The sequence below is a fragment of the Myotis brandtii genome, unplaced genomic scaffold (assembly GCF_000412655.1).
Source record: "Myotis brandtii unplaced genomic scaffold, ASM41265v1 scaffold176, whole genome shotgun sequence".
In the NCBI taxonomy this organism is placed as follows: Eukaryota; Metazoa; Chordata; class Mammalia; order Chiroptera; family Vespertilionidae; genus Myotis; species Myotis brandtii.
In genome coordinates, this window is record NW_005356519.1 from 2,072,881 (window position 1) to 2,095,144 (window position 22,264).

Consider the following 22,264-nt stretch of genomic DNA (forward strand, 5'->3'; position numbering starts at 1 on the left):
ACTACAAGGCATTTCACATTTCATGAATAAAAATTCCATATACATTCCACTAAATAAAAGTATCAGAGAGGACTGGAAAACTGGTGTGATTATGCCCAATGGTGACCATTAATGCTTTAGGTCAGTGGGTTTGGCACTAAACTTCGTAGAACTCTACGTGTTCCTCAGTGCACTTTGAGATGCCAATAAGGGAGGAGGAGCTGAGTAGTGAGGGAACCTAGAACCTTTCCAGTTTAAACCAGACCTGCTTTACTTTAGTCTGTTCTATATGCATAGTTTTTGCCTAAGATTTTAATCCTATAAGTGATTGTTCCTAGTACTAAAACCACATTCAAAAGAAAATCAATGTAACTAGTTAAAACTTTTATTGAAGTACATAAATGGTCATTTGACACGAAGTTCTCAATCTTAGTAATTGTCCTATATTTACCTTAGATCCTGGAGTTCCAGGCTGACCTGGTGAGCCATCGCTTCCCATCAAACCCTACATTTTTAAGTGGGAATTCAAGAGAAATATAGAGAAAAACATTTTAAAAATTTAAATTCATTTCTAAGCCACACATTCTCATAACAATTGATGCACTTATTTGGAAAATTTCCTTACACACATCCAAATAAAGGATAATAAAGTAAATAAGCAACCTATACAAGACAGAATGAAGGCTAGCAGAGCCCTTGTAAATTTTTGCTCAAAGAATCTACAATAGCACAAGTTACTGAAGGGCTGGTAAAAGACAGATGTAAGGAAAAGTTTATTTTTTTCTATACTCATTCTTCCTTTTATCATGAGGGTGAAGAATTAGGTTTCTGCATGGATGTTACCTTGATCAACATTACTTAGAATTTCTATTTTCTTGAACAGTATTTTGAAAGAGTTACAATCTAATAAATTCTTTGAATATAATAATCTCTCTTCAAGTTACAAAATGGCCATATTTTTAACTAACCATATAATTCATAATAAGACAATGATAACCACTCTAGCAAAAGGACCTGATTTAGTTTTTGTTGTACTTTAAATACCATCATGTATACTAAAAATATCTGTTTTCTCTAAAATATGGCAAAGGAAAGGTGATGAGCAAAATAAAAATTCAATTAATATCATCAGAAAATATAATCTCAACATGGCCATATTAAAAATACCATGTCATCAATGCTGTCAATTTAGGATGTCATTGCAATTATAAAATGTAAAATATACTAGTTAATAGCACAGTATATGAAATATTAAAAATTTATTTTCTGGTTTATCTATAGTAAGGTCTCTGATCTTTATTTGGGTGGTCAAATTTTTGAGAACCTGAAGAAATCTAGACTTTTCTAGAAAAATGGACATAAACATTATCTCTTTCATACAAATGGATGGAATTGGTGAACCCCAAGTATCTTATTGCTGGACCCCACCAAGTTTTGTGAACTCCAGAATAAGAACTCCTGGTACATAGTAACAACATTTCAAACGCCTAATAATAATGACATTAACATACAGGTATCCCTGGAGCTCCTTTTTTTCCTAATGGTCCTGGAGGCCCAATTTCTCCCTAAAAATCAAATACAGATCACATTTAAAATTGGAAATTATCAACTCATTTCCAGAAATTTCCGACCCAAGCACTACAGAACGAAAATTCAATACCAATCAGCCCAGTGTGGTCTGTTTTCCCTTCCTGTACTATAAGAAAGGAGCAAAGCAAGGCTGAAAACTCAGGAATTGAACACCTTAAAGACATGGGCCTGGGGTCTGTGGTGGACATACAAAGTCAAATATTTTCATTAGGAAATCAGGTATGACACTTGCCAGTCTTTCAAAGATGACCTAGCAGTTCATTAAAAGGTGAGACAACAGGGGAGAATAATAAAGAAAATTTTTTTTTACTTATCAGAGTTTAAGATCTATGATAGTAAAAACAAATAAAAAAAATGAATACGGAATAACAGCATTCAGATTTAAACTTCTGGGATTGTGGCTCACTGGGTGCTCCAAGGGATTCTCGGAATCCAGAACAAACACAAACAAAAACAAAAAACAGAAAGAGCATCCTCTGTGAGAAAATGCCAGTCTTCTAAGAAGTAGGGGAGGTCTTCAAATATCCCTCATTTTAATAAAATATACTCTGGGTTGAGGCTATAATTATGAGGATTTGGAGCTGTGCAGGAGTCAGAGGATTGGGGTTGTCTGAGAGTGCATGCTCAGCTCAGCAAACTGACTGCTGGACCAGCCATCTGTAGAGGCAGAACTTTCAAAGGGGGTTGAAATGGTGTCCATGCTACCAATAGGAGGCAGCTCTCCATCTCCAATTAGGCTGACAGGACTCCCACCAACTAAGATAAGCAATGAGCTCACAATCAACCAGAAAAAAAGAGGCAGGAAGCCACAAACTGAGACTCAACAGGAATATCCACAAATGACAGAAGCAGAATTTAAAACTGTATATGAAATATTTACAAATTAAAAAATGAAACCAGGAGGACTAGTAGGACTGAAAACAGAATAAGAAAATTTATTAAGAATAAAAAGATATTATTAAAAATTAGAACTTGCCCTGACTGGTTTGGCTCAGTGGATAGAGCGTCGGCCTGCGGACTCAAGGATCCCAGGTTCGATTCCAGACAAGGGCATGTACCTTGGTTGCCGGCACCCCCCCAGTGGGGAGTGTGCAGGAGGCAGCTGATCGATGTTTCTAACTCTCTATCCCTCTCCCTTCCTTTCTGTAAAATATCAATAAAATATATTTAAAAAAAAATTAGAACTTGCCATGGCCAGTGTGGCTCAGTAGTTTGGAGTGTTGGCCTGCACACCTAAGGGTCTTGGATCTGAATCCTGGTCAAGGGCACATATGTGGGCACCAGTTGGGTCTGGTGCAGAAGGCAACCAATCCATGTATCTCTCTCACATTGAGCTCTCTCCCCCCACTTCCCCCCATCCCAACTCTACCTCCCTTCCACTGTCTCTAAAAATCAATGGAAAAGATATCCTCAGGTAAGGATTTAAAAAAAACAAAAAACAAAAAAACCCCAACAATTGATTTAAATAGATTAGACACAGTAAAGGAAAAATAAGTACACTGGAAAATATATCCAAAAAATTGAACCAGAATGTAAGACAGAATAAAGAATATGAAAATAAAAAACTATTTAGGGATATACTGGTAGAGGAAAAAATTAGAAGGGATAAATATATCTCACAAGAATTCCAGAAAGATGCAACAGAAAGAATGAAATAGTAGTAATATGGAGGTAATGGTTGATGTTTTATAGAATTAATACAAATGATTCCACAGAGCCGGGAAGCAAATTGAGTTCCCACCAGGATGAATAAAGAGAAATCTTTATCTAGATACACCATAGTGAGTTTCAAGAACACTAAAAACAAGAAAATACCTTAAAAGGATTCCAAAGAAAGGGACAGACACAAATCAATGGTCATTAGAATCAAAGCAGATTTTTCATAGTAACAACAGAAGCCAGGAGACAATAGAAGAAATTTCTCAATGTGTTAAGAGAAAATAATCATCAATCTTGAATTGTATGCTCTACAAAATTGTCTCAAATACAAGAGTAAAATAAAGATATTTTTAGTTAAATCAAAACTGAAAGTTTATTATCAAGATATCTGTACTAAAAGAACTTCTAAAGGTATAGTTCAGGAAGTAGTAAAATTACTACTAAGAGCACAAGACAGAAAAGTAACCTAGTAAAATAGAAAGCAAGTATGTAAATGCAAATTTATATTATCTGGATAAAATAATAATAAAAACTAATTTGTAAAATAATAGCTTCTGAAATTATATCATATTTGAACAACTGACTTGCCATGAATGTAGTAAAAAAGTATTCTTGGTGAAGACACATTGCCCTTTTAATAAGCTGATCCAGGCCCAAATCTTTCAACTTTCATCAACACTCACCTTTTGTCCCATTAATCCTTGGTTTCCAGGAAATCCTGGGATTCCCTAAAAAGAAATAAAATATATTTTTAAATAAAATGTTGACTGTATCATTAGATAATAGGTCATAATTGGATTTTAACTTATAAGTAATGCATAATTTCAAATATATCCATTTACAGTATAACACTTCCACTTATAATAATCCAATTTGGAAAACAGGAAATTTATGAGTTGATACTATATGAACATCTACTGATATTAAAAGTTTAAAATAAAGGCTTTCAAAAATCTCTGAGGATATTAACTGTGGTTCTTAATTCAGACCAACATAAGTGATAAAATAACGACATTTCATCTAAACACATTCCCGTGTTACTTATCAAGAATAATGCAAATCAAAATTGTCAAATCAGAGTTCAGATTCAACACAATAGTTCCAAAGGCCCTCACAGTATCACAACTATAATTAAAAACTAATGAAACTAAATAATTTCCTCCAAACTGAGCCTTGAAATACCCAGAAACCTAACTCCTTGTGTAAAATATGGTAATCTTTCTCCTAATGACTCCCTTGCTAATAAAATCATAAAGAATATGCAGGCCACAGCTTGTGGAGAGACAGGAAAACAGAGAGGTCTTTCACATGGCTCAACCCGAATGTACAAGTCCTCTAGCAAAAGTCAGAGGAACTTAATGTTAATTTTATAAATTTGAGAATAACATTAGTACATTTATTAATGAGAAAATTCTACTCAGTCTTTCAATGCATTTATCAAAATGATCATTTCTCACCCAAACAGTGATGGTGCTAATCACATTAATCAATTTTCATTTTTTTATTGTTTTTCTTAGCTCCTTTCTCGATGACACTTAAGATGGAATAATTACTCTGTGTGTGTGTGTGTGTGTGTGTGTGTGTGTATGTGTGCGTGTGTGTTCACAATCTGGCAGGAAAGGGAATGTGAAAGAGAAAGAAATTGGGCCAAATTAGTATTTTTCTGAAAGACCTCTGCATCATTAGGGCTTACAAAAATAAGCAGTGCTCTCCTCAGTAAATTAGGGCAAGTGGTAGAGATGCCACTATCAGTGAAATCAAATATCTTCTATTACAGGGACAGTTTGCCATAATTTTGCCTCTCACATCTTGATTTTATTAATACAGCTAGACACCCAGCGCACGAAATTCATGCACTGGAGCGGAGGGGGGGGTGTCCCTCACCCTGGCCTGTGCCCCCTTGCAGTCTGAGACCCGTTGGGGGATATCCACCTGCCACTTAGGCCCGATCCCCGAGCCGGCAGTCGGACATCCCTCTAGCAATCCGGGATCCCTCGCTTCTTACCACTCAGCCCGCTGCTCCTTAGCACTGCTGTGGAGGCAGGAGAGGTTCCTGCCACCACCGCTGCGCTCACCAGCTGTGAGCCCGGCTTCTGGCTGAGCAGCCGCTCCCCCTGTGGGAGAGCACTGACCACCAAGGGGCAGCTCCTGAGTTGAGTGTCTGCCCCTGGTGGTCAGTGTGCATCATAGCGACAGGTCATTCTGCTGTAATGGTCACTTAGGCTTTTATTATATAGATTCTGTTCAGTGCAAGACAGGAGCACATAGTTCTAGTTTAAAAATCCACTTGAATTATAAATTGCAATTCAATTTTATTCTACTCGACTCAATTCAGTTTGCCAGGGCTCTACGCCCTTTGCAGAGAAAAAAATGCATGTAAGCAATGGCTATCTACAGGTGTTTGAAGTCTACTTGAAAACACAAGCCTTTATAAATGTACTAACCAGATATAATATAAAATAATATTAAATTTCAATGTAACATTATAAAACATGAACACAGGACATTCTATAAACACTCTAAAACATAAAGCAAAAGTAAACTGAGTTTTAAGTATAATGAACATAGAATAATATAAAATGTATCCTTATATACAGAAAATTTATATTCTCAAAGAAATCAAGGCCAATATTGTTTAGAATAAAGGCTCCATTTAAATAGATAGCACCTGCAACCAAATCTCACACACACACACACACACACACACACAATCAGTTTAGACCAAGTTCTGAGTTTAAATAAAATCTCCTTATAAAATCGTATCAAGATGGCCACACATTATTCTATGCTGATACAGTTGTGGCAACAGTCTCTTGGCCCGAAGAATCCCTAATGGGGTCATGTAATTGCCCATGATACAAGCAAACCTGAAAAGCTGAAATTTTGCTGCACAGAGTAGTCCTTTATTATTTAGGGTTTCATCACTACTCAAGTCTCTATGCCCTTCATTATCTATGACAGTAATAGGAAATAGTTACAGATATCCTGACTTGTCTTGTTTCTAAAGCCAAATTAGGAGTCAGCAAGTCTGCACCTTCACTCTGGGGGAAAACAGAGTTATGCCCAGGCATCCCTGAGTAGCAAGCTGGCTTCCACATCCCAGAAATCCTTGAGAACCCCACATTTACCCTCTGGGTCTTATTTGACACCCTTCTATCTGAGTAATTCTAAGACTGAGCTTGGTTTTTCATTAGGACATAGCTACAAATCTTACATTATCTCAACATATCAGATATTTTGGGGGAATTTCAGGTTGGAAAAAAAAGGTTATTTTTCACCTATGTGTTTCTTCTAAAATTAGTGAACATTAAAATACATCTCACAGATGTGAAAATAAGTCATATCCTCTATTCCACTTATACCAAGAATTATTAAATACTTATTTTGTAAGTAACAAACAAAAATATATAAAACTATGTAATATTAAAAACAAAATGTAAAACTAATTACTAAAAGCAATTTTTGGCCAAACTAATATAATATCATGAGCATGCATGAAATAGAAGACTGTTGAGAGAGAGGTTAACCAGAAGAGCTGAAATCATTCAGAGCTTTATTAGTTAATAAAATTCTCCTAGATAATATTTTCCTGGGCTCCCAATGCATTTATTGAAACAGACTAAACTTTGCCAATTTTACATTAGCAGAAATATCATTCAAAACCATTTGAAAGTTACCAGTTTGTTGATCCAAAAGTATTTAGTAACAATTACTTTATAGAGCAAATGTTTGTCCAAGCTAAATCTTTATATTTCTATTTCAGCCTGTGTGGTTTGGGTTCAGACAACTGTGAAATGTATAAGTAAAGACAGAAACAAGTCTTCCATTTGGTGAGAGTAAAGAGACCTATTTCTTCCACTTATGTGATTTCAGTTTGGGTTTTGAGGAAGAGGAGAGAATCAGCCAGAAATTCCTGTATAATGTTGTGGTGAAAAATGTGGGTATAAAAATAAATGTTCTAGAAGCTTCTCTGTAACCATTAAACCATTAACAAACAGTCATTAAAAATAGGAATTTAGATTAAAGTGTCTGGTCCCTATTTCCTAGTGACCACTTTATAATGAAGAAGATGTCTCCATGGTATATTACTTAGAAAAGACAAAACATCACTTTATACTTCCCCACATATAATGAAGACATTTATCTCACCCCTGAAATTAGAGCATCTTGAATCAAGTCTGCTTTTAAGTAATGCAATATTTTCAATGCACTGAAGACAGATGCAACTCAGTAATAGTATTTTAAAATCAAAATTTTCAGCGTTTCTATGTAGTGGTGAAGATACTTAATATTACACAGCTTTCAAAATATTAGAAGCATATTATGTCTTCTTTTTATATATAAAGAAGTTATTTATTTATGCCCAGAGATTCAATGAAAGAAGAACTCATGTTGAAAGTATTATTATTAGTTACAAAGATTACAATGATTATTTTAAAAGAACATAGAAATAGTATGAAACAGTTAAAAATGTAGACTGGAGTCAGTCAGTCCATTATGAAGTGGCTAATTGACTCAAAGCCAGTTATTTAAACTGTGAAATCTCAGTATAACTATATCAGACATGAAGAAAATAATAGAACCTAATTCATGGAGTTGGTACATTATATCAATGAACTTTCACAAGTGCTTAGCTCAATTCGGGCATGATAATGATTGGATTTTCATGACTGTCTTTTCACAGCTCCTCCCTGACCTTTGAAAGTTACAAAATAAATGAGTCAACTCTTTTCAGTATCTCAAAGTTTGTCTTTTTTCTCCATTTTGAGGAAGTCTGTTTTGTCTTTCCACCTTGCCTTTTTCTATGCTCATTTCCAAAAGTTTCCATTGTTTCCAAGATGACTCTGGCAATCTACGGCTTCCCACTAGGGGGCGGCAACATGCTGGCATTACCCTCATTCATGACCTTTGCCTTTTCATGTTTGGCTGACTCCGATTATATAGAAAAATACTACAATGACTTCTCTTTTTTAAAAAGCAGAAATACAAATACATTTATATTTCATCACTATTAAAAACATTTATATTTCAACACATTTTCCCCCCAGAAAAATATGACCAAAAGTTTCAAATATATTTATAGGTGAATTCCACATTTTCCAACCCAATGTTTTTAAATTCCAGACTAACAGATCATGAATGATGTACACAAGATTGCTCTGTGGTAAGATAACTCTGAAGAGAAGTCACAGTCATAGCTGCCAGACCTTAAAGAAACCAATATACAAGTACTTGCAATGAACCCTTAATACAGAAATTACCGGTTTTACTACCTCTTTAATACTTCAATACAGTTTTACTACTCTGTTTGATCTTTAAGGGGAGAAACAGCAATCTAAGTAACATTGGATGAATTTTTTCTCCCTAGCCTACAAACCAGGACCCACATGGGATTGGATCCAAATTACCCAAATAATTTCAATAGAAAATTCTTTGGTAAATACTTGTGGGCTCCTCATACTTATGTACAACAGAAAATGTCACCCACCTGTCATAGTAAGTTACATAAAGAGACACGCGAGGCCACAGAAAGGAACAGCTATCAGTGAGCCCTTTGCAAAGTTGCTTCATGTTACTGGCATTTCTCACCCTAATCTAAAGGCATTTATACAGTTTTAAAGCCGAGAAGATATTCTACATGATTTGCAAATGTTTTATTTTTTAGGACAAGATTTAAAAAGGTAAATATTTATTAAATTAAAATTACACACCTGAAAACCCAGGAGGTGGAGGAGGACGAGAATGAAATACCTGAGAACAGCCTGCTCTGCCACATCACAGGGATGTCATAGCACTGTCCTGACCCCTCCCCTCAACTACAGAAAAATAACCTACCCCTGGACATCAGCAAGTGAAACCATGCATGTGAAACACATTAGTGAGCTAAAAGGAACACGTACACATACACATATGTAAACCTGAAAACCAATTCCATTTCAAAGAAAAGTCCCAAAGTAATACCAGAGCTGTTCTAAGCTAAGCTCTGATCCTCTGAAAACCTAAAAAGTGCAGCTCATACTATTTTGGGCACATGGAATGTCACTATATAACTCAAGACAAACTGTGGTGAACTTCTCATTAAGGAGAAAATGGGACATGGATTTTTCAAAGACCTTTATAGCTGACTCGGTAAAGCTGTATACCATTTCCCAGAGAAATCTGAAAATTATAATAAATATTTTTAAAAAGTAATACAAATGCAGACTGGTGCAGCCATTATGGAAAACAGTATGGAGTTTCCTCAAAAAAATAAGTATAGAAGTGACATTTGACCCAGTGATCTCACTTCTAGGAATATATGCTAAGAATCCCGAAACACCAATCAGAAAGAATATATGCACCCCTATGTTCACAGCAGCACAGTTTACAATAGCTAAGATCTGGGAACAGCCCAATGGGCCATCAATAGATGAGTGGATAAAAAAGCTGTGGTACATTTCACAATGGAATTCTATACAGCAGTCAAAAAGAAGGATATATCCCTTTGAGATAGCATGGAGGGATCTGGAGAGTATTATACAAGTGAAATAAGCCAGTCAGAGAAAGACAAGTATCACATGATCTCACTCATATGTGGAATCTAATGAACAAAATAAACTGTTGAATAAAATAGATCCAGAGATAGAGAAGTATGGAAGAGACTGTCAAATCTCAAGAGGGAAGGCCAGGGTGGATGGGTGAGTGGGAAGAGGTTAACCAAAGAACTTGTATGCATATAAGCATAACCCATGGACACAGACAATAATAGTGTGATGGTAAAAAAAAATAATAATGTGGTGAAGCCCTGGGGCAATACAGATTTTTTTAAAAGAAAATAAATATTTAAAAAGTAATATATAAGTCAACAAATAAAAATATTTTAAAACATCAAATCAAAGGTGAAGGTAATTTGAAGAAAATGAATTAATTTTTAACCTTAATTCATTTATATGATAAAAAGCAAATAACCATTTGAAAATTATATCTATAACTTCATAAGTATCTTTCATTGATAACCTCAATTTTGAAACATTACATATGTAATTTTACACCTAAATTATTGTACTTATTGTGTAACTCAGAACATTGTGAGTTTTGTTATGTTCATACAATGTATATCCCCATTGTTTCTATTGAAAATAATGAGATGATACACTAATAAACATTTACTAAAGAAAAAAATTAAAGGGAATTGTATTAGCTTTCTCTTGACCTATGACAAATTACCACACACTTCGTGACTTAAAACAATAAATTTTATTCATTCACAGTCCTATAGGTAGAAGTCCAGCATGGGTTTCACTGAGTTAAATTCTGCACTCCTTTCTTAAGTCTCTATGGGGGAATCCTTTTCCTACTCATTCAGGTTATTGGGAAAATTGAATTCCTTGCTATTATAGGACCAAGGTTTCCGTTTTCTGTAAACTGAGGACCATTTCCAGTTTCTAGATGAAATCACATTCCTTGGCTCATGGATCCCTTCCTTTATCTTTAACACCAGCAGTGGCCAATCAGATCCTTCTCCAGTTGAATATTTTTATTCATCTTCTTCCACGTTTAATTACTTTTTTTATTAGATTGGGCCCACCCAGATAATCCACGATAATCTCAAGGTCATTAACCTCTATCCTATCTGTAAAACCTCTTTACCATGAAAATGAACATATTCCCAGGTTCTGGGAATTAGGATGCGGGCATCTTTCTGGGGTTGGGGGAGTCATTATTTTGTCTACCTCAGAAATATACCTATTATCCCAGGACCAGATAGTTTCTATGTTATTTAAACTTCCCCAGGGCTTTAAAAAGATGGAGACTGTTTAAATTCAAGTAAGCCTAATAACAAAACCAGTCAAGAATAATTCCTAAAAAAGAAATCTACAAACTGATCTATATTATTACTACAAATGCAAGTGACTTCGCTATTATGTTAAGGAATCAAATATATCAGTGCATAGAATAAGTTGAGCATGACTAAGTAGGGCTAGTTTCAGGATGCAATGAGTGTTCCACATTAAGAAATATATCCATATAATATGTTATATTTATGTAAATTACTATATTAATAGAGGAAGAATAATACAAAAATCACTTCAAAAGATACTAAAAATATATTTTGTAAAGCTTATCATGCATTATTTATTTAAACTTTTTAATAACCCAGGACTACAACTTGGTAAAACTGGATCTGAATCCGTGGGAAACCAATTAATAAACACCAGACTTGGTGAAACACTAGACATTTCTATTTAAAATTAGGGATAAAACATAGGCGGCTTTGAAGTAGTAATTTCACTTACAGTAATATATCCTTTCTGAAAAATAGTTAAGTATGTGTGAATATAAGTAACTTCAATAGGAGAGGTTAAATGAAATACAAGATAAAACATAGGTGGCTTTGAAGTAGTAATTTCACTTACAGTAATACATCCTTTCTGAAAAATAGTTCATAAGTGTGTGTGAGTATAAGTAACTTCAATAGGAGAGGTTAAATGAAATACATCCATACTATAAATAGATTCTACATTCTCTCTTATAACCTGATCTGGTAAAACATCCACAATATTATAAAGGTAAAATTTCAATGGACATGATTTTTTATTATAAAAATATGTATATGTATTATTTATGTATTTGAATATGAAAAGAAAAAGTTTGAAAAGAATCTCATTGAATGAATAGCAGCTATTATCTCAGAGGTGGGAATGGGATTTGGCTAACAGACTTTAAAATTAACCACATAAGTTCCATATATTTTGCCTATTTAAAAGAATTAAATAATAAGAATATGTAATAAGTAATATAAACAATAGAATGAATATAAATAATAAAACATAATTAAAATGTTCAATAAAAATTTGGTCAATGAAGGTTTTTCATTTCAAAAAATTCTCAGAAAAATAATCTAAGATTTTTTTTCTTTATGTTTAAATCATTAAAGAAACTACAGTTAAACATCAGTTGGCCAAAATAAAAAGGTGGCTATCACTGGATTAAAGAAAAAAAGCTAAAGAGAATGCAAAGATCAATTGTGGAAGAATCTTAACATGACTCATCATTGTGACCTCAGAGAATAATGCATTGGGTCAGTTTTCATGACTTGGTAGATTATTCCTGTAGATAATTTTGCACATGTTGCTAAGGATAAACTTAGACAGGGTACCAATATCTCTGAGGGAAGGAAAATGCTGTGTTTCTAACTCTTTTGACAAAAGAGCTAGAATTTTGGCATTGGACAAGATTAGCCTAACCAGGGAGCATTTCCCCACTTCTCCACAGTAACAGAAATTAACTTTTCTAAAATAAAAATGCTAATACAGTATATCTAGAATTAAAAATTGTTTTATTATTAAATACTATAATAATTTATAGCATTCAAATTTTTTAATTTCTAGGAAATTTAATCACCTAAAAATGTCGTGTAAAATTGAAAATAGAATAAATTTGAATGATCAAATCCTTATCTTTGTGAGGATTTACCTATCTTTCACAAACAAGTTTAGTCTTATTCAATTGCATATACTAGTATACTAGTATGTATCTTTGTCTTACAAGATAGATTTGTTTCTGTGATTGTGTCAAAAATAATAAAGTATTTTAAATATACAAGGAAACTGAATCCATTTGGAAATATAATTTCACATATCATTCATGACAATACTAAAGCTTATTTAGGCAGAGGAAGCTATTAAAACGCATATTGCCTAAAAGGATAAGGTCATAATTCCATTTTCCCTTTAATTTTTCACTAAAATTGTTTTCCTCAGTTGGGTACCATCTTTCTACTTTCATATCCCTCTATTTTGATCAACCTGTTCCATAGCCTCTATATCACTAGTTGTTAAACTTTACATCAGATTCACATAAAGCATTGATTAAAAATACCATTTCGCCTCGCCAGCATGGCTCAGTGCTTGAGCGTTGACCTATGAAGCAGGAGGTTACAGTTCGATTCCCAGTCAGGGCACATGCCCAGGTTGCGGCCTCGATCCCCAGTCTGGAGCATGCAGGAGACAGCCGAAAAATGATTCTCTCTCATCACTTACGTTTCTATCTCTCTCTCTCTCTCCCTTCCTACCTGAAATCAATAAAAAAAATATATTTTAAAAAATACCGTTTCTTGGGCCCTGGCCAGGTCACTCATTTGGTTAGAGCATCTTTCCCATATGCCCAGTTTGGGGGTTCCATCCCTGGTCAGAGGATATACAAGAACCAACTAATGAATGCATAAACCAAATAAGTGGAACTACAAATCATTGTCTCTCTCTTTCTCTCTCTCTCCTTTCCTAAAACAAACAAACAAACAAACAAACAAACAAACAAATAATTCGTTAAATACAATTTATTGGGCTTCAGCTCCTGGTTCTGAAAAATAAATAATTCTTTAAATACAATTTATTGGGCTTCAGCTCCTGGTTCTGATTCATTAGGATGGGATCGGGCCCAGAAAACTGAATTTTAAATGGTACCTCTGGTGATTCCAAATAAGAGAATCGGTGGATCACAGTTGGAAAAAAGTGTTCTTTATGAAAAAACAAAACAAAACAAAAAAACACACTCTTAAAAACTATCTCTATTTGGGATGTTTAACTAGGAGACTCATCAAGGCGTTTTTAATTTATTATCTGCCAATTAAATTTCCATACAATCCATTTTATGTCTCTCTGCTTAAAAACTAATATATATCTTATTTTCCCACCAATCTATGACTCCTGGATCAACATTTTTAATACTTTGCCTTTCATGATTAACTTCATTTTTCTTTAATGTCTTATAACAGTCTTAACCTGCCACAAGATTTTTATGTTTTTTGAGTGAATTTTCTCTTTCCTTCACTGAAGAGCATGTGTTCCATCTGAAAACACCCGGTACAATGTTGTACATTCTATGACTGCTCAGCAAATATTAGCACCTGACTATGCATCTCAATAAGATTCTGCAACAATTCTAAGGCTCTCTAGTGGAGGTTTCCCATTTTGTATGATTAACACTGAATTTGTAAACTACATTTTCAGAAATTCTTTGTTTTACCTAATACATCAATTAAGCGCCTTCTTTTTTATGTAGACGGCAGAAGAAAATTTTATCACATGAAAAAATTATTCATAGTTTTTAAAACCAAGAAATCAGCACAGGACTCCTGGGCCCTGATTTATTTTTAATATTAGTTTATCAAATTACTCTTTATACTTTATTAGCAAGAAAAAGATTTTCATTGAAAAAGCCTAGTCCCTATGTGTTAATAAAATTAAAAGAAATTTACATTCTAATATCCTGTGTTGATATTTTTCATCAGATTAAATTAATGGTGAACCATTAGAGTAGCACATGACTTCTGGAATATATTTATAAATACTAGTCTCTTTAGTTAACAACACACCTTGGTTTTTTACACAACCGACAAAGCATTTATCCATGCCAAAAGCATTTCAAAGCCACAATCTTTTAAAGAACTGAAATTAAAACAGAGTATAAACAGATAACTATGACTTAATTAGGCATGTCTATTTCAAACAATGGAACACTTCTGTTCAGTATTCAAAATTACAAAAAAAAAGTATATTACAAATCATTTCAGTACCTAGAACTACTGGCAATCAATTAACTAATTAGGTGCTTACCTCATTACCAAAAATAAAAATGAACATTAATATAAACAAAAAATATTTTAAGTGCTCTTTCTCAGATATTCCCCCTCTGTTTTTTTTTTAAATATATATTTTTATTGATTTTTTACAGAGAGGAAGGGAGAGGGATAGAGAGTTAGAAACATCGATCAGCTGCCTCCTGCACACCCACTACTGGGGATGTGCCCGCAACCAAGGTACATGCCCTTGACCGGAATCGAACCTGAGACTCTTCAGTCCACAGGCCGATGCTCCAGCCACTGAGCCAAACTGGTCAGGGCTCCCCCTCGGTTTTAACATCCCTTAAACACATCCAGAATATAAATCATTTTCTGATGTTAATTATCAGAGGCATCATACATTTGCATAGTGTTCAAAGTGGTAACCACACTCAAGCACTTTGAAGATATTTATTAAAACATAAAACACAAGAAAGAGATCTTTATTTTTTTAAAATATATCTTATTGATTTTTTACAGAGAGGAAGGGAGAGGGATAGAGAGTTAGAAACATCGATGAGAGAGGAACATCGATCAGCTGCCTCCTGCACACCCCCCACTGGGGATGTGCCCGAAACCAAGGTACATGCCCCTGACTGGAATCGAACCTGGGACCCTTCGGTCTGCAGGCCGACGCTCTATCCACTGAGCCAAACCAGTCAAGGCAAGAAAGAGATCTTTAGAATGAAATGATCTAGTTACCAAAGTGTGCACTATGGATTACATAAAAAATACGGATGTTTCCATAGCCATTGAAAGTAGAATGATTGTAAAACATTATCATATCATCTGCTCAAATGGCAGATTATATGGGTCATGAAACCAGTATTAAAATAAATGCCTTGTCTTGAGCAACACTGTTTTGTTAATTCTGTATTTTTCATGCTTTGAAAATGGAGAATGCATTTGAACTATTCAAGAATATCATATGAGTACCTCTTAGATATCAAAGGTTTTTAATACAAAAATGCCTCTGGTCCTCATATGACTAAAGAACATATTTACTCAGAGGATATGTTACCCATTCAGAGACTTAATCACACATTATTTCTTATGTTCAATTGTACTTATTCCTCTTGTCATTTCAGGGTTCAATAAAGCCTCTTCAATTACAAAGAAATGGACAAAGAAGAGGAGAACTCAAGTAGTATATTTTAATATTTATCAGTGATCTTACAATGACCAGGTTATAAAAGATTTCTTCAAAACAACACCAACAAAAATGATCAATACGATAGGCACAGATTTTCTAAACTTAAAATCCTCAATGTCACTTTATAAAGTTGGTTGATGGTAGTCTGGTTTTACTAAGCCAATGAAATCATTTATACTTGGAAAGAATCAAACAGATCTATGATTATACCTGGTGGCGCTTTATTAATAAATTTATACAGATAATTAGCCAACATTTGCTTTTTAAGGTTAAAGAAAAGATATTATATTTTCAGTAATTACAATGCCAAGTGCATATTTTGGGATGCCAAAAAATATAGATGTTAGTTATAAATTTAGTCACTCCTGTAGATACTCAGACATTTACATTTTTTAATTTAGATAAAATATACGTCACCATTCATTCAAAGAGTTATTCTCAATCAAGTTTTAAAACCTAAACCTGGAATTTGGAGGAAATTATCACAATAATAAAGACTACTGAATTTCTTAAACTGTTCAATGTGGGTCACCTTCACCCTAAAAGTGCCATTTGAAATTCTTAGCAGATACCAGGCTAAGGTGGTTCCACTCAACACATACCAAGGATGTGCCACTCCTGGTGCCTGCAAGAGGAGTGGGGGGGAAAGTGTTACAAATCAGCACAAAAAACCTTAAAAAAGCTTGCCCTACAATTTCAAATCAAATAAGAACAAGGACAGAACTAGTGAGGGTTTCCCCCTTATCTTTCTTCTCAATCTAAATAAGAAATACAGTCAAGTGGGCAATTAAAGACACCTCCACTTTTCTAGTATAATAAAGTGGTTTATTCCACATAGGAAACCACCATAGCAGTTCAACATGAACTTTCCCCAGGAATTGCACGCTTGTCTTTGGTATTTATGCATAACAATGACACGTCAAGTAATCACACCACAGAAAAGGTGATTAAACAAAAGACCTACTTCTCTCTTAAGTAAATGATGACTTGGAAGGGATCAGCAGTTAACATTACACCATTAACACAAGCATAACATGTGGTTTAGCAAGAATTTAAAAGGCATGAGGAAAGGAAACAACAAAGGCCTCAAGAGCCAATATCCGCAAACACAGTACAATGACCTCCACGTCTTTATTCCTGGAAAAATGATAAAGCAAACATTTCCCTCTCCCCCCCCCCCCCCCCCCAAAAAAAAAAAAAAAAGACTTAAGACATCCCTAACTGAGAAATATGTGCTCACCTCCATAGATCCAGAAAATGCAGCATCTTCTCTCTTCTTCAGTCATGGAGCTCCAGGGATCTTGGTTCAAACAGTGGAACCCTAGTCCTGCCTACACATCTTCATCATGAGCCATAGGCTCTCTGTGCTCTAACAAGCAAAAGACTCAGAGTGCCTGAGGAAAAAGTTACTCTGAATAGGAGATGTTATCAGGACTGAGAGTCAGGACAAGAATAGCCATGACACAGAGGCAATGGAACCACTGCTACTGCAGGTAATATGGTCAGCAACAATTGGCCAACGCAGGCAGAACACTGGCCAACATGATAATTGGCCTTAAAAGTTGATTTGACCAAAATTAGTATTTCCAGTTATCATTTCTAACTGCTGCTAAATTCAGTGTGCTGCTGCCCTGGACTGCCCTGTCCCCACACCCACCCTAGGTAAAATCAGAGTAAATATTTGAGAAGTTAGGAAAACCTAGATCCAACAATTGAGGATTCTTTAAAACAATCTCACTATTCTTCATCCCCTGGCATGAAAATGAAAATGTAACCTGACAAACTAAACATCTTTTAAAGAGAAAGACAGTGTAAAACACTGAAAATCCAGGTCTTAATTTTTTCAGAATCTATTTCAAAAGCATGTTCATGGGGGGAATAAAAGCCAGACAAGCAAAAATAGAATATAACAAACATCAGAAACCCAACCTGGGGGAAGACATGGGCAAAGTAACTCAAGTGTGATTATACCATGTTTTCCAAGCAGATTCTTTCTTATGCATACATATTCATATTGTATTATATTTTAAAACTGTGGTTTATATACATTATACATTATGCACCAAACATTTCAATCTTTCCAACTTTGTAATATGAAGACATGTGGGCTCAAAGTCACAAAACAGAATGCGAAAATGTAGAAAAAATGAGAAGTGGATAAAAATAAGTTTTTAGAAACAAATGAGAGTTTAACAAAATTGATGATACAGAAAATATTGGTGACTGAGGAGCCCTGCTTTTAACCAAATTGTTGTTGTTAGACCTATTTATCTATTTTCTTTAAGTACAAATGTTTTTGATTAATACATGAACTATCAAGAGTTTGAGATATGGAGCAGTGTGTATTCACATGCCTTTTTACATAGGTTCATTACATAAATGATTGTTAAGGATTAGAGTAGATGAAAAGCCCAGTGTACTGGTTTCCTTTGGCTGCTATAAAAAAAAAATACCACAAACTTAGCTTAAAACAACAGGATTTTATTCTTGCATAGTTCTGGAGGCCAGAAGTTTGAAGTCAAGGTCTAGACAGGGTTGTACTACCTCAGAGGCTCTAGGGGAGAATCCATTCCTCACCACTTCATCTTCTGGTAACTGCCAGCATTCCTTGACTTGTGGCCTCATCATCCCAATCTCAGCTACTACCTTCTCTTTGCCTCCTCTGAGAAACTTGTTTGCTCTTAAGGTCTTTCAACTGATTAGATCAGGCCCACCCAGGTAATCCAGGATAATTTTCCCTTCACAGAACTTTAATCATATTTGTAAAGAGCCTTTATTCAAAGAAGACAACATTTATAGATTTCAAATTATAATAGGGTCCAATATCTTTCTGGGGAAGCAAAGCATTTTTCAATCTACTACACCTAGTATTCACAGTAATTCTTTTAAATTTTCCTTGAATCTGACTCACTATTTCTTACTGGAATGGTGGTAGTCCCATTTTTACATGTCTATTTTAATCATCCAAAGCTTAGTTCTCCTGTTTAAATGCCCTCATTGTTATCTAGATCTCTTTCATTTAAAAATATACTAGGATCACCTCCCCTGGCCAAAATGGATTGTGCTTGCTCTATTTCCAGTTTGTTGCTTGGTCTTCTTGTGCCTCCATCTATGTGATAAGATTCTGAGAGTCATCCTATTTCATCTTACCCACATGCAATTGATCCTTGAACCCTATTGGTACCATTTAGTTCATTTCAATAATCCCAAGCTTCCCATCCCAACTCTGAATGTTCTTGCCTTAGTTGGCACTGGAGGTGACAGAGCTCAGCTCCTAGGCTCTGTCCTCAATCTCAGCTCACCTTCTATGCTTTCTCCATTCTATTGTCAGTGTGATCTTTCTAAAACTTCCTAAATCTGATCAACTTACTCCTCTACCTAAAACCTTTGCATGACCCCCACCACTGTCTCAGATTTAAATCCAAATAGCACATGCATATAAGGCTCGTCTTGATTTGTAGTCTACCTAACCCCTACAACCTTGTCTTGTATTTTTATCCCATCCCCTCCATGTATCCTTAGCAGCTTTTCACAAAGTATCATGATATCTTTTACTTCTATGTTTTGGAACATGCTACAGACACCTGCCTTCCCAGCCCAAAGAACCAGTCAACTCCCATTTATATTTGAGAATTCTGCCAAAAGAGCATCTTGTTTAAGAATGAATCTCTAGCCCAGCAGTGTGGCTCAGTGGTTGAGTGTAGACCTATAAACCAGGAGGTCACAGTTTGATTCCCTGTCAGGGCACATGCTAGGGTTGCAGCTCGATCCCCAATAGAGTCCATGCAGAAGGCAGCCTATCAATGATTCTCTCTCATCATTGATGTTTCAATCTCTCCCTCTCCCTTTCTCTCTGAAATCAATAATATATATATATAAAAAAAATATATATATATAAATGTATCCCTATAGTCTTTAAATAAATGAATTGTATAGTATATGAACTGAATCTCCATAATGCTGTTATTTAGAAAAATAATGCATTTCTTTCAGTAGCATCCTCAAATTCATTTAGTGTTATACATGTCTTCTACAAATTTGCAAGACCCCCTGTTCTCACCTCCATAACATTTATACTAAATTGTGATCTAGTGGCTCATCTGACTGCTTAAGGGCAGGGCTGTCACATTAATATTCCCATTCTCCTCCACCAGTGTGATGTCTGGCACAAAGCAGACACTCAGCAAATGTTTACTGGATGAATGACTGAAATGCTATAATCCTTTGATGGTTGAAACCAATTATAATAAATCCAGCAGAAGTTAAGTGGGTATAATTTGCTACTTAGAAAGCAAGTTACTTTTAGGACTGAATTACTATTAGGACCGACAATACTAGCCTTTAAAATGCAAAGCATAGGCATGTGAATGTAATTGCACTTTAAAATGGTATAATCATTTTCCAGTAAAATACAGCCTTTGTCCTCAAGTTGAATTCAAGGAGTTAGTTCATATTTACCAATCTGCTTACATGAATGAATCATCACTGCTATAAGCTGTGTTTAATCAGCTTTAAAGCATTTTTTTCTAAGAGCTCCTGTCCTTTCAACTTAAGCTCCATTAATTTTCTTGGCTGCCACATTACAGAACAAATAATATAGTGAACATGTCCTTTTTAGTGGGGTTAAATCTTTCATTATAAATACTTAAGACCAGCACCCACATGCAACAGAAGAGTCTTCATTTCTTGGTGTCACCAAAATATATAAACTTTCATTTTTCCTTATATTCAAAGCTTCTCCACAAAGGGTAAGGATCAATCTTCACAGGATGATATTTCTAACCATATTTTCATTCATTGTCAAAATAACAGAATAGTTTGTAATGTTAATTGTTCGTAACTGGAAGAGAATAAAGACCAGAAGAATTGTATCCAAGTAATATGAGCAAATTTTAGAGGCCAATCTATTCATTGTTTTCCTAACAGAGTAGGTCTCCTGGCATAGGAGGCCTGACTGCCGCCCCACCATTTTCCAGGGAAGAGAGAGAACTGGGAGAAAAGGGATAAGGGATCCTTTCTTGCCTCTCCTGATCTGGTGGGAAAGGAATGAAGAGTCTCACTTGGTCACTCCCAGTTTTCTATCTGGTTGGTTAAGGAGGAGAGATTACTTCTAAATAACCCCCACCACCCCACTGCCATCACTCCCTGCCCCAACTCCTTGCTTGTCATTTTTTTAGAACTTTCTAATTTAGATTTTGTTTTGTTATCCTTTTACTGTCTATCTTCACTATGAGGTTGTGAGTTTCCGTGGGGCAGTCCTGTTTTTCTCTCCTCACTAAACCCAATGCCTTACACATTCCAGGAATGCACTAAATGTTAGGTTGAAATCTGAAGGCTCATGCTGCCTGTATATATGCTAGTACAGAAGCTCCAAGTGGGGCAAGTCTTGAACAAAGCAGGACCAGGCAGGGCAGGAAAAAACACAAAGTGGTGTCTGCTCCTGGCTGACAGTGAGGAACAGCAGCGCCAGGAGAGGAAAACATCCCCTCAAGAGCTCATGCTGTACTCGTTTTCTTCTCAGTTTGTTAACAGGGACACAGCAGTGCTAATTTCAAAGTAAATATATTCTGTTCACATGGCATTTTGGTTTACATAGACTTGCTGACCTGCGCTATCACGCTGCATCTTTGGAAAATGAATCATTAATGCTTATAAATAACTGACACAAACATTTAGAACACTATTCATAATGATAACCTGTCTCTGATGTCCATTGTCTCTTCTCTCTTCCCTTGCACCTTCTCACTCACGTGTCTTCCCTTCCCAACCCCCTTCTAATCTTCACTCACACAAGCATGAGCGCGCGCGCGCGCACACACACACACACACACACACACACACCCCTTTTATTTTTCTGAAAATAAAAATATAAATATAGCTAGTCTCATATCCAGTTACCAGTCCTAGAGTTATACTTTAATAATAATGATGGGTCAGACATACTGAACTCACACTATCCCTACTGAATCCTCTCCATTTCATTAAAAGCCTAGTTGACTCATGCTCTCATCCCCCAGTTGTCTGTGTCTGTTGGTTTGGCTTATATGTATGCATACAATTCCTCTGGTTGATCTCTTCAGAGGGGGGAGGTTGGGGGTTAATGGGGGGATGAGGAAACATTTGTAATACCTTAAGCAATAAAGAAATTAAAGATAAAAAGCCTAGTTGAGGCCTTATTTGCCTATGACTAGTCTGTCAAAATAGCCAGGAAATTACTATCCTGATTCCTTTTGTTCATTCTGCATATACCAGTACCTCATAACTGCCTCTAAAGCACTACT

General features: G+C 35.3%; 1 protein-coding gene across 2 annotated transcripts in view; it reads right to left on the reverse strand.

Annotated features, from left to right (window-relative positions):
* COL21A1 (collagen, type XXI, alpha 1) overlaps positions 1-22,264 on the reverse strand; it is a 167,346-nt gene that overhangs the window by 18,657 nt on the left and 126,425 nt on the right. For both annotated transcript variants that reach the window (XM_014537294.1, XM_014537293.1), the window contains exons 18-20: positions 3,912-3,956; positions 1,491-1,544; positions 431-484 (exon numbers count right to left, since the gene is read on the reverse strand). In XM_014537294.1, the coding sequence (XP_014392780.1) occupies positions 431-484; positions 1,491-1,544; positions 3,912-3,956 (153 nt within the window). The remainder of the gene's footprint in view (positions 1-430; positions 485-1,490; positions 1,545-3,911; positions 3,957-22,264) is intronic.